Raw genomic sequence first — 13,526 nt, 5'->3', positions numbered from 1 at the left:
ACAGACACCAGAATTTTTGTTAACGAAGAAACCGCAAATGCAGAAAAACCCCGGGACCTAGTCCAGATTTGAACACCACACTGTATTAAGCCGCTACAGACACTAGCCTACTACTAACTAACTTCGGTCTGGACTGTAGTTGAACCCTAATCAATCTCACACTGATGCAAGGTACATTTGTGCTCCTTACGTATCTAATCCCAGCAGGATACTACACACTTGATTCCCTTAGATGATCTCACCCACAACTAAGAGTTGCTACGACCAAAAGTCTAAGACTTGATAAACAAATCTGTATCACACAGAAAAGTCTATAGGAATAGATAAATATGTCTCCCACAGAATACCTACGGGTTTTGTTCCGTCTCTTGATAAATCAAGGTGAATAGGAACCAATTGATATACCGGACTTATATTCCCGAAGAACATCCTATAAATATCAATCATCTCATAATAATCTTAATCGACTAGCGAAACAAGATATTGTGGAATCACAAACGATGAGACGAAGGTGTTTGTGACTACTTTTCTATCTTGCCTATCGGAGATATAAATCTCAAGAAAATCTTAAGATTGTACTCAAAGGAGCTAGTCTTTAAGGCGTTAACCTACAGGGTTTCATGAAAAACCTAAGGTTAAAGGAGAATCGACACTAGCTTATACAACTAGTATCACACAGGAGGTGTGGGGATTAGGTTTCCCAATTGCTAGAGTTCTCCTTTATATAGCCTCCAAATCAAGGTTTGCAATCTAAGTTACCTTGGTAAAAAAGCATTCAATATTCACTGTTAGATGAAAACCTGATTAGATTCAAGCTAATTTTTCAACCGTTAGATCGAACTTAGATTGTTATACACAAATGAAATGTAACCTCATTTAGGTTTGAGTAACCGTACCTAAACGTGTACACTTAGTTGGTTCAACAATAGTTAACCAATGGTTAGCCATATGAGCACTTTCATATCAACCTTATTCATATTCACCATAACTAGTTCAAATGACTCAAATGAACTAGTTAGAGAGTTGTTCAATTGATTAGATCTTATATAAGTATACAAGACACTATCGAAGCAAAATCGGTTTTGATTCACTCGAATCGATTCATGAACATTATAGCCACGGTTTGCAAAGATTGCATTCCTATATTATATAAATATTTTAGTTCATGAACAAACCGATTTTAGAGATCTATCATAAGAGCTTGGGTGGAGGAGATAACCTCTTTCATATGACTTTGGCCTTCGTTATTGACTGCCGATTTTTTACCTTGACCATGGTATCTCAATTCGTCTCTTTCTTCATCTTGTTCTGTAAATTATTCTGATTTACAGTTTTCTTTTTTTCCTCTATTGACTATCTATTCGTCTTTTCTCCCTTACCTTCAAATCATGGTCAATTCTATTAATAATCCATTAACACTCATTTTAAATTCAAAATCTTTTGATTTCTCCTGGAATGGAACAGGGAATCAGAGTTCTTTAAAGATTTTAGAGAGGTTCAGTAAACTGGGTCATTTTTCCCTCTGAATCTATTGATTGGGTCTCGTCTATTATTCTTGCTGCAGCGGAGGGTTTAACTGCATCACTAGTTAAATGGTCGAGAAGGTTCAATCAAGCGGTTTTTCTTATTGAATTGCCTTCGAATGTAGATGTTGTTTTTCTAAAAATATCAAAAATTGAACCTTCAAAATTATCAAATCCTCGCTTCATTTGCATCCCTAGTGGAGAAGGTGGTGAAATTTGGAAGCGTTTTTTGACTTTTCTGAACCTTATTTCAGCTAAGCTAGATAATGTCAACTTGGCTAACGCAAACTTTCCACGATTACCAGTTATTTTAGCGAATCATAATAAGAGCCCACTGACTGGAGGTTTAGTTCGTGTGGTGTTAAACTATCATAATGGTTGGAATGTATTGCTCGATCTATAAAAAAGTTTTTCAATTGGAATAAACTGTTTATTAAACCTTTGAATGGTAAAAAAAGCTTTCTTCAGTTCCAAATCTGAGGAGGTTTATCATAAGCTCAGTTCTCCGACGACTATCAATCTGGGGAAAATGAGAGTGGTTATTAAACAATGAGAGGATTCAGATAATTTGACTCTTAGGGATTCAAAACAACAATCTCATTGGTTTGGAATTCGCGGTATCCATCTTTCTTTTTGGAATTGGGAATCTCTAGAGAAAATTTGTTCACAATGGGGTTCTCTTAAAGTCATTCATGACAGTACAAAGAAGTTTTCAAAGCTTAATTGTTGTAAGGTGGAAGTAGCTTGTGATTTATCTAAAGTTCCGGCTGCAAGTTCTTTCAACAACTTTTGGATGTCAATTGAATGGTTACATGATCTTCAATCAAAGAGTTTTTCTCAGATAATCTTCGTGATCATCATGATCGTGTTTCCAGGGATAATCAAGGATCTGATGAGGCTTTTCCGGTCAAACAAAGACTAAGATCAGTTATTGTTGGGCATTTCGATTCTCTTTCCGATTCTGCAGGCATGGGTGGTCATCAAAACATTAATGATTCTCCTGGTTCGGCAAATTTGAATTCATCAGCACCATCTCAGGGTAACTTTACTAAGTCAACTAATGATTTTGGATTTTCAAATTCAAATTCAAAGAAATGTAACTGGAAAGGCGGGAACTCGGTCTGGGTTAAAAATCCTCTGTTTAATTCGGACTCGGCTACTAAATCTTTAAATTTACAGAGCCGAAAAGAAGATTATGGAAAGAAGGTTTCATATTTGAGTCAATATATGGGCCAGGTGGGGCGGTGGAACCCATTGAATTGCCATAGAAATTCGGCTTTCAGCTTAGCTCATGCCCATGACCCAACTAGCTCAGCTCAAATGGTTCATTATACGGGTCAGATGGGGCGGTGGAATCCAACTCCATTTAAAAATTTCGGCTTAGCTCCTACCCATGAACTTTTTGTGCATGTACAGTTGGATACTCATTCGAATAGTGTAAATCTGATAGGGCATTCCTCGGGGGTTAGAAATGGAACTTGTCGGATGCGGGTTTAGATCCAACATTGCATACCCAAACTCAAAAGGACCAATCAGTTTCTTCCTCGCTGAGTATGTCATTAACAAAAATTTCTAGGGGTCAAAGTGAGGCTTCTAATCTGTTGGATAAGGATATTGTTTCTGGTCCATTGGATCAGAAAATATCTAATTCAAATTCAAATCTTCCAACGGATAGTTCACATGAAACAATCGCATTAATTCCTGAACCTCTGGTCTCACAAGAGCAAGACATCAATAAAATGGTGGATTTCTATGTTTCTTTCAACAAATGTATGGGAATATATTGTGATGATCAGTCTTTAAGACTCTTGTGTAGGAACATGCTAATTAGACATAACATGTCTGGATTAGAAAACCAGAAGGTTCAAAATAAGTTTGATGGATTGGAGAATTTTGATGAAGACTTAGCTGATGAAGATTGGTCTATGGAAGAACAAAGAGGGGCATTAAGTTCAGATAGCAAAGTTATGGACTCCCAGGTTGAGGTAAACATTTCTTCTTCTCCTAATTCATCAGATTCAGTTGCTAGGGACACCATGGAATTGAATGAATCATAAAATCATATCCTGGAACGTTGGAGGATTGGGGGAGGATGTAAAAATTACAGCAATCAGAAATGCAGTAAGAAGAAATAATCCTTCAACTGTTACCATTCAGGAAACAAAAAAAGAATTGGTTTATGATTCACTAATTAGGGCTCTTTTGGGGAATAATGGGTGCGACTATGTTTATCTACCTTCTGAAGGAAGGTCAGGTGGTATTATCGTCATGTGGAATCCAGTTATTGTTTCCAAAGAAGAGGAACTACTTGGAGATTTCTCTGTCACTGTGAAGTTTAGAAATATCAATGATAACTTCATTTGGTTATTTACAGCTGTGTATGGTTCTTCAGATTCAGCTGATTATGAACAATTTTGGCAAGAACTGTTTGATATAAGAACCATTTTACATGAGCCAGGTGTCTAGGAGCTGACGGGAATACAATTTTATATCAGTATGAAAGAAATCAGTCAGGTGGATGTGTTACAAATAGGAATAATTTTAGGAAATTCATCAATCGCAACAATCTGATGGATATTTCAATGTCTGGAGGAGCATTCACTTGGACTAGTTCTCAAAATACACCATTATTGAGCAGGCTAGATAGGTTTGTGTTTTCTTCTGACTGGCAAGAAAGATGCATCTCAATTGTTCGGTATAGATTGAGGAGGCCAATCTCAGACCATGCGCCAATTCTTCTTGACTGAAATGTATGTAATCAATCTAAGCCTCCATTTATCTTACACATCCTGATTTTTTGAAGCAAATGGAAATTTGGTGGGCTAATTTGACATTTACTGGAAGATCTAGCTATGTTTTTGCTAAAAAGTTACAGGGTTTAATGTTTTTCATTAAGAAATGGGGTAGAGAGATTTTTGGTTCTTTGCAGAAAGAAGTGGATAATTTGGAGGTTAAAATTGATGTCATAGACAGTCTAGAAGAAATACTTGGTCTTTCTCAAGAGGAGATCATTGAAAGGGAAGTGCATAAGGTCAATCAAAAAAAAGCTTCTCTCAACTTAGCTAGGAAATGGTTTGCAAGATCCAAAGGGCAATGGTTAGCTGATGGGGAGAGAAACTCAAAGTTTTTTCATAAAAATACTTCTTATAATCAAAGAGTAAACTCCATTAATTCTTTGATCATTGATAGTGAAATGTCTCGTGATAAAGAGAAGATAAATGAAGAAGATAAAAATTTGTACAAGAATTTTTTCAGTGAAGATACTCCTCAAAGGCCAAAATTTGATAGTTTGATAGTTCCTTCTATATCAGTTCAACATGCTATTATGCTGGAGAAACCTTTTGATATGGGGGAAGTGAAGAAGGTAATATGGGATTTTGGTACAAACAAATCTCCTGGCCCAGATGGGTTCACTATGGAGTTCTATAAAGCTGTTTGGGAAATAATCAAGCTTGATCTTATGGGTGTCATCAAGGAGTTTGAGACTACTGGTACTTTGGACTGGAGGCTTAATTGCACTAACATTATCTTGATTCCCAAATGTGAAGGTGCTGTGACAATTACTAAGTTCATACCTATAAGTTTAATAGGTGGAGTACACAAAATTATCACCAAATTGCTGGGAGATAGATTGAAAGTGGTAATGCCAACTATTATATCTGAATTCCAATGAGCTTTTGTGGAAAGTAGACAAATCACAGATGGCATTCTCATTGCCTTTGAGCTGATTGATTCTAGAGAAAGGGATAAAATACCTGGTTTAGTAGTGAAGGTTGATCTTCATAAAGCTTTTGACAGTATAAGTTGGAACTGTTTGGATTACACTTTATCCAGATTTGGTTTTGGGATGATATGGAGGAATTGGATTAAATGGATTGTTACTGAAACAAGATTTTCCATGTCTATAAATGGCACTGCTTCCTCCTTATTCAGAAGCAACAATGGAATCAAACAAGGAGATCCATTATCTCCATTTCTGTTTATAATTGTTGTTGAAGTTCTTTCTCTTCTAATCAAAAGGCTGCTTCTCTGGAGCTAATTGATGGTTTCAGGCCCGTTGATGGAGCTGATATAATTCATCATTTGCAATTTGCAGATGATCTGGTAGTTTTCTTAGATGATAATGTTGATCAAATAAAGAATCTAAAGAATGTCTTACTTTCATTTGAGCTCATTTCAGGGCTGAAAGTAAACTACACCAAAAGTGCAATTATAGCAGTGGGAGAATCACAATTTGCAGCTGAATGTGCTTCTATTTTTGGGTGTCAACTAGCTTCTTTTCCTATGAACTATCTTGGAATTCTTGTGGGAAGTAAGTCCAAGGCAGTTGGTGTATGGGAGGTAATACTTCAAAAATTTCAGAAGAAGTTGAATTCTTGGCAAAGAAAATACTTATCTAAAGGGGGGAGATTGATGCTTATTCAGAATGTTTTATCAAGTATGCCTATTTACTATCTCTCTTTATTTCAACTACCTGTTTCTGTGGGAAAAAAAGATGGAGAAGATTATGAGACATTTTCTGTGGGGTTCATCTGTTTCAAAACCTAATAAGAGTTGGGTTGGATGGTTGAATGTCACTTTGCCAAAATAAGGTGGGGGGTGTAGATACAAAAAATCTTAGACTGATGAATAAAACACTTCATGCCAAATGGATTTGGAGATATGGTATGGATGAAAATGTACTGTGGAGAAGAATTGTGAATCAAAAATTTGGGGGTAACATAAAATCTTTTTATCTTAATTTAACAAAGAAGCCAATAAGTAAGAGTTTATGGACAGGTATTTTAAAAAATAAAGTTCAGGTGGAAAAAAGTACAAGAATTCAGGTTAACAGTGGAAATAAATGTGTGATTGGAAAGATAATTGGGTTAATGGTCATTCACTGAAGGAGTTATTCCCTGCTTTGTACAAACTTAGTAGATAAAAAGATGCTACTATACAAGAACTTTATACACATGAAGGTTGGGACTTGAATTTCTGCATGTCTCTAAAAGATAATGAGGTGGAGGAGATTTCTCAGCTTATTCCTATCCTACCAGACATTAACTCAGATGGTGGAGATGATCAAAGAATCTGGCAATTTGGGGTCTCTTTTTCTGTTTCAGGCTGCTATAAGGCTTTAGAAGATGATGGTCTCATTTCTTTCCCACATAAGAGTTTGTGGGATCCTAAAATTCCACAAAAAGTTATATTTTTTGTGTGGTGTTTATGTTATGATGATGCACCTACTTTAGACAAGATGAAGGGGAGGATTGTGGTGAATGGATGCCTTCTATGCAAAAAAGATGTTGAGTCTAATAATCATATCTTCCTGCATTGCCAGATTACAAGGAATGTATGGCTATACTTCATGGAAGGCTACAGGTTGCAATGGGTTTTTCAAAATTCAGTTAGACGAACTCTATGGGAATGGAACAGGAAAAAAGGAAGAAATTTGTCTATAAGAAGAAGAATTTGGGATTTGATCCCATTTTTTATTTGGTGGACAATTTGGATTGAGAGGAACAATAGAGTGTTCGAAGGGAAATACAAAACCATGGATGAGATAATTGACAGTGTCAAAATTCTCATTTACAATTGGTCTGTGAACCATAATATTTTTGATAATATTCCTATCAACTAAGTCCTAAGCAATTGGCAAGATGTACTTAGTCCTATGTAACATTGCTCTACTATAATTGAGCTTTGTATTCTTTTACAGTGCATCATCTTCTTATTGGTGCTACTGTCTTTTTAATCTACTGCCGTTTTTGAGTAAAAAAAAGAAAACAATCCGACTTTAGAAAGTAACCTACTTAAGTATGCATTCGGGTAGGCGTACTTAAGTAACCGGACTGAGTTTGTTTTTCACTTTCAAACTCCAGCAGAAATTCACGGACGTGAACTATCCGCCAGTATGCGTACGGGTACGCATACTTACCCGGATTTCCAATAACCGCAAGTACGCGTACGGTACGCATACTTTGGGTTCCCAGTTTTGGACTTTTACACAAATGTGATAACACACCATGTTTATATCCAAAGATGGTTACATGTTCTAAACTCTCATTTCAATCATTGAAACTTTCTTAGAGGACGTTATATAGTTATTATTCACAAACTATTTTTCAACAAAGCGATTTTCAAGTTATTGAAATAATCAACATGACTTTCGTCACGAGTAAAGATGAACTTGGCCAAAGCGAAAGCTTACCAACACATATTTCGAGAAATAGATAAGCGAGATAAAATCGGCTCGAAATAGCAAATGTGTATAATCGAAGTCTATATAGCAATACGACTTTTGTCTCAAGATATGAGATAGAATAGATATACTTTTGAGTGATATATAAGTTCAAGTCTCCACATACCTTTTTGTCGATGAAGTTCCACAAGTTCCTTGAGTAGTTCTTCGTCTTTTCATGATGAACGTCGTGGAGTCTAGAGCTCAACTACACTTACTATCCTAGTCCGAGACTTAGCTATAAGTAGATTAGAAATCAATACTTATAGTTTTGGCAACTAAACTTGACAAACAAGCTTGAGATAGCAACGCTTGCGAGTTCGACTGAGTAGTGCTCTAACACTAACCTCTGAACTAAGACCCGTCACCAGCACCATTGTAAGGCGATAATGCTCACACTCCCGGTGGGTCATGATAAAAAAAACTATAAGGGATAAAATAGCAAAAAAGATAATAGTGTTGAAATGCACCAAAAATACTGACTAAAAGGTCCATGATAAAGGCAGAACTTAATCGCCAACACGAAACAAGGGAATAAATTTCATATTCGAAAGCCACCAGCAACATGCAGTAAAAATCGGAATACCTGAACACATGTGATAACGAACACTAACTCGGTCTAATGTTAAGACTAAGGAACAACTACAAAGACCACCTAATAAGGAATGGGTTGAAGCCCATAAGGTCTAAAAATATCGAATGATGGATAAGGCTCGTCTGAGCGAGATGAGCACAATACAAAAATCTTATAAATACTAAGTCAAAATAAAAAGTAACATGAACTTAGGTAGGAATCAAAACTTGAACCCAGATCGGAATTCCTGGGTGCAATCAGATTTTAATCCTGATTAAAATTGAATACCAGTCATACGATCACCATGACTGATCAAAATTTCCTAACAATTGAACCCATAAATTCTTTGCAAGAATAAAAAGGGGGTGGGGGATCAAAAGAGTGCAAATTTAACAAAATAATAATTAAGAATGATAATTAACGAAAGTATATTAATATTTCATTGATTAAGTTCACAAAATTCTACATCAAATCGTACAAAATCATTTAAAAAAATAACGCAATAGACCGGGCTCAACCTTTAAAGAGAAACACGGTCGAGATGATCATCTCCAACCCCGACCCCTTATTGTCATCAATACCGTCTCACAAAGGAGCTTGGGACGGGAACTACTGAGAAGGGGTCGGACAACTAAAACCCTACCGTGAATAGAGTTGAAAGGTACAAGGAAATTAACATAGTTGGGATGAGAGGCAGCAAACCTAATTCTAAGACCATAGATAACCATCTCCAAGTTACGATTTTTGGCCCTTTCGTTATCCAACTGTGCCATGAGGTCAGCAAAGCCAAAGGCAACAAATTTGCTAACAGAAGAAAGAGATCGAATTTTCTCATCTTTCGTATTAATTAGCTCTAGTAAATTCTTTTTATCCATTCATAATGACGTTGAGCATTGGCAAGAGCCAACTGGAGATCGAAAATCTCTTTGTCCCTCCCAGAATCACTACTCAGCCTCAAAAGCTTACTATTTTCAGCCAGAGTTTTTTTTTCAAAACGACAACAACAATCCTGCAGTGAATGACCATGTTGACGAGCTAGACATGCATCTGAAAACCAGAGACAAAACAATAAGTGACACACGTACAATTGTAAGAATAAGCATGGCCACGCGGAAAATAACGTGAGTCACTTGTGCGCTAGTTAAGCAAATCTAAGACTCGGCAGAAGCAAGGTCAAGCTGATTGACCATAAGAATATCGTGGATTCGAGGGTAATTCACCAAAGCGTAAAAGGATAGGTCGGCTTCCCCGCCAAATACAGAATCCTGCTTATTATACAGACTCCTCAAGTTTTTCAATTTACCTTAGCTTAGAAAACTTGAAAAAAAAAATACTTGAGAGATAGATGTCAACCACTCAAACAAATTTTTTTCCAATTGGGTAATCTTCAGCCTCTCAGTCTCCACTTTGACACATTCCATGACATAAAGAAATGTACGAATGAGTTTGGGTGAAAGTGGAACATCATTCCATGATAACACCTAATTTGAAAAAAATTTAATCAAACTCTTTCAATTTGATGTCATAATTATCGACGTGTGTTTATTCCCTTAGTTTTTTTTTATAGTAATGTCATGACTCCTGCTTCGAGAAAGTGTGTTTTTAAAAGGATAGGATTTGTAATTCAAAAATGACTTGCGGCTCGACCTAAAATACTTTCGGTGTGCTTGCCTGCTACGGCGTAGTAATAATTTCTTTCGAACAAAATAAAATGTTTGCAAAGATAATTTAATGTCCAAACTTCCAACAAACTTCATTGAGCAGGTGAATGATCACGAATAATTGATGTATGAATGTATGAAAAGTCTAACAGCATTATACCTTGTGTTATATAAGATACACAATGCAAGATTGCTATTAGGGTCTACCAAATTAGGTTAGGATGTACAAAATCAGGATAAGACAATACAAGTTTTCCAGCTTTTATACAAAACAAAAAAGTTTTGCCTTTGGTACACCCCCACCTAACCTGGTACCCGAGTTAACAGCCTTGGGCACAATGCTCATGAATTTTTAACTTCTAAAGAACATAGTACACAGCTGATACCTGTAGTATAGGTTGCAAATTTGGTAGTTGGGAGTTGAATCGAAATATCCACAACAAAAAAGTCAAAATAGTTTGGTAAAACCTAGGTGTGTGTAGATAGTGTTTCAGTTAAGATGTCAATCTTATTGCGGTGATGGTTCCAGCAGGACTGTATTTGTACTTCCGATAGATTAACATTTCTCGGGACAGTCAACAAGTGCTAAAACACCCACACCCATTTTCACTCTCGTTTTTCATCCCACCACAATCACGCGAAATGAAAATGCAAGTGAAGAAATGTGTCAGACGAAGCAGCTGAGGATCTGATGATTAGAAACAAACTAACTAAAATATTAGTTGAGAAAATGAGATTCGGAAGAACATAGAGTAAATCGCCAGATTTAGCCACGTCTCTTATTGTTTCCTACGGAACGCGTCTGTCCACTCCGCCCAAATTTCCCTTCTATCTCTCTCACTAGCTGTGAGGAAAAATATTAACATCCTCTGCTTCATTGCTTGTTTACTCCCCAATTGTCTCATCTTCCATTCAAATTTATCTGTCTCTGTAATTCACCAACACTCCTCATCCATGGCTCCAGCTGCAGAAGTTTCAACGAACCAACAGTATCAAGGAGATGAAACTAGAAATGGGCGGGAAATCGGCAACAATGTTAATGCGTCATACAAAGTAACTGTGGTTGGTAGTGGTAATTGGGGAAGTGTTGCTGCTAAACTCATTGCTTCTAATACTCTTAAGCTTAACTCCTTTCATGGTAATTAAAACCCATTCTTATTGTCTTTTATTTCAATGATTATTGGTACTTTTTCCAGTTAAATCCATCCAAATACATGAAAACCCATTTCTCATTGCTAATCCAAGAAAATGAAAATTCATTATCATTCATTAAAGTATGTATGCAAGTAGAAACTAAAATTTCACTATTTTGGTGAAGATGTGGGTGTATGAGGAGACCTTACCCTACGGTGATAAACTCACCGATGTCATCAACCAGACAAACGTAATGACTTGAATTCTCTGATTATAAGTATCTGTTCTTGTCAAATATGATATCTATCCTCTGACGTTTACATTTACTTTGAAATTACGCGCATAACAGGAGAATGTTAAGTATTTACCTGGGATAAAACTAGGGAAAAATGTTGTTGCTGATCCAGACATTGCAAATGCTGGTAAGAACCATCTGATCTTCACTGCATTGCTTGTGAATTATAAAACCTGAAACTGTACTTCTAGTATCTAACTTCTCATCGTGGGATTTGTGCAGTTAAGGATGCAAACATGCTGGTTTTTGTGACTCCACATCAATTCATGGAAGGTATATGCAAGAGACTTGAGGGGAAAATAAAGGAAGAGGGTGTTCAGGCTATATCACTTATCAAAGGTATGGAAGTCAAAAAGGAAGGACCATGCATGATTTCTAGCCTCATCTCTGAAAAGCTTGGAGTGAACTGTTGTGTTCTCATGGGAGCAAACATCGCCAATGAGGTAAATACAGAAACCAAGAGTTGATACAGTTTGCTTTCCCATAAGTGGAAGACATACAATTTGTTATTCTTTTAATGTCTTTCCTGAACTGGATTTGGTTTGGACAATGTAGATTGCTGTGGATAAGTTCAGTGAAGCAACAGTTGGATACAGAGAGGATAAAGAGGTTGCAGAGAGATGGGTTAAGCTATTTGGGACTCCCTATTTCCAAGTATCTGCTGTGAGTATCTCATATTTGCTTTGAACCATCATCATGTCAAAGCTTTGCTTGCAACCATCATCTTCCACCAGTTAAATAATCAGATGAAACCAGTGATACTTAACAAATTCAAACTGGCGATCCAGTTTTCTGCACAAAAATATTCATAGGCTGCCAGAAACAACCAACAGCATACATGGACACAAATAAAAGTAACTTAAAGTTTCACGAGCAAAAATGTTTCATTTAGTCACTCAAATGTGCAGGTTCAAGATGTGGAGGGTGTCGAACTATGTGGAACACTGAAAAACGTAGTGGCCATTGGAGCAGGTTTTTTAATTTTCACAGTTTCCTTCGAAAAGTTTCTTCGTCTGTACGGAAAATCAAGATACTAATCACTGTTAACAAAGCAGGTCTTGTCGATGGCCTAGACATGGGGAATAACACGAAGGTATGAGTAGTACACAGAACACAGTGTGATTTGAGTGTTGTGCACCAGAACATTTAATGATCCTATTCTTTTTGGTTTGACATACAAAAAAAACCAGGCAGCTATTATGAGAATTGGTCTTAGAGAGATGAAAGCTTTCTCTAAGCTCATGTTCCCTTCTGTTAAGGACAGCACCTTCTTCGAAAGCTGTGGGATAGCAGATGTCATCACTACATGCTGTATGAAATTTTGAACTACTGTTACTTTTCCTGAGCTTCAAAAGTATAGGGCAAGTTTCAATCAGCAAACTAAATTGTTGTTTTCTCCAATGCAGTGGGAGGAAGAAACAGGAGGGTTTCGGAGGCTTTTGCTAGGAATGGTGGAAAAAGGTTCTTCATTTCCTTATTAGGTTTTGAACAGATTCATTCAAGTCTAGGCTTTCAACAGCAATTGTTAACCAGTGTGGTTTGTTCTACATGTTAGGTCTTTTGATGAGCTTGAAGCAGAGTTGTTGCAGGGACAGAAACTACAGGTTGACATCACTTGCCATAAATAAAGCTAATGCTATATAATCTACTGAATATGCTGGCAGTATCCAACTTATTTGGCTTGATGTTTTTTCTGAAGGGTGTATCAACTGCCAGAGAAGTGTATGATGTTCTAAGCCACCGTGGATGGCAAGAACTATTCCTGTTCACTACAGTGCATAAGATCTGCATAGGTCTCCTTCCCCCATCTGCCATTGTCGAATATAGTGAGCATACTCCAAATTTCTCACTGGTTGAAGGCTCTGCAGAGTACTACTGACCCTTTCTCATGCATCAACTGAAACTCCAATCAAATGGAAGACACGCGACACAAAGTGCAATACAAGTGGGTTGATATGGGAAACTTTTCATGCTCTTATATGTACTGGCCTAGTGAGTAGTGACCCTTTTGTAAGGTTTCTTTTGCTGGAAGCATCATAGCCTTTTCTTCATATCTACTTGTTCTTAAAGACTAAATTATGACAGTCTAATAGCCCTAATAATATCTCCTATTCCC

At 36.8% G+C, this 13,526-nt stretch overlaps 1 protein-coding gene across 2 annotated transcripts; it reads left to right on the top strand.

Moving 5' to 3' along the window:
• Positions 1–10,739: 10,739 nt before the first annotated feature.
• On the top strand, positions 10,740–13,426 carry LOC113341829 (glycerol-3-phosphate dehydrogenase [NAD(+)]-like). 2 transcript variants are annotated; one of them, XM_026586561.1, is made up of 11 exons: positions 10,740–11,119; positions 11,300–11,365; positions 11,465–11,537; positions 11,633–11,853; positions 11,966–12,073; positions 12,319–12,382; positions 12,466–12,503; positions 12,601–12,721; positions 12,817–12,871; positions 12,966–13,014; positions 13,110–13,426. In XM_026586561.1, the coding sequence occupies exons 1-11, from the start codon at positions 11,117–11,119 to the stop codon at positions 13,287–13,289; spliced, it is 978 nt and encodes a 325-aa protein (XP_026442346.1). In that variant the 5' UTR covers positions 10,740–11,116; the 3' UTR covers positions 13,290–13,426. The 2 variants fall into 2 exon arrangements, with proteins under 2 accessions (XP_026442346.1, XP_026442347.1); XM_026586562.1 differs by lacking the exon at positions 11,300–11,365.
• The last annotated feature ends 100 nt before the right edge of the window (positions 13,427–13,526 follow it).

The sequence above is a fragment of the Papaver somniferum genome, unplaced genomic scaffold, assembly GCF_003573695.1.
Source record: "Papaver somniferum cultivar HN1 unplaced genomic scaffold, ASM357369v1 unplaced-scaffold_32, whole genome shotgun sequence".
NCBI classification, from domain to species: domain Eukaryota; kingdom Viridiplantae; phylum Streptophyta; class Magnoliopsida; order Ranunculales; family Papaveraceae; genus Papaver; species Papaver somniferum.
This window is presented reverse-complemented; position numbering and strand designations above follow the sequence as displayed.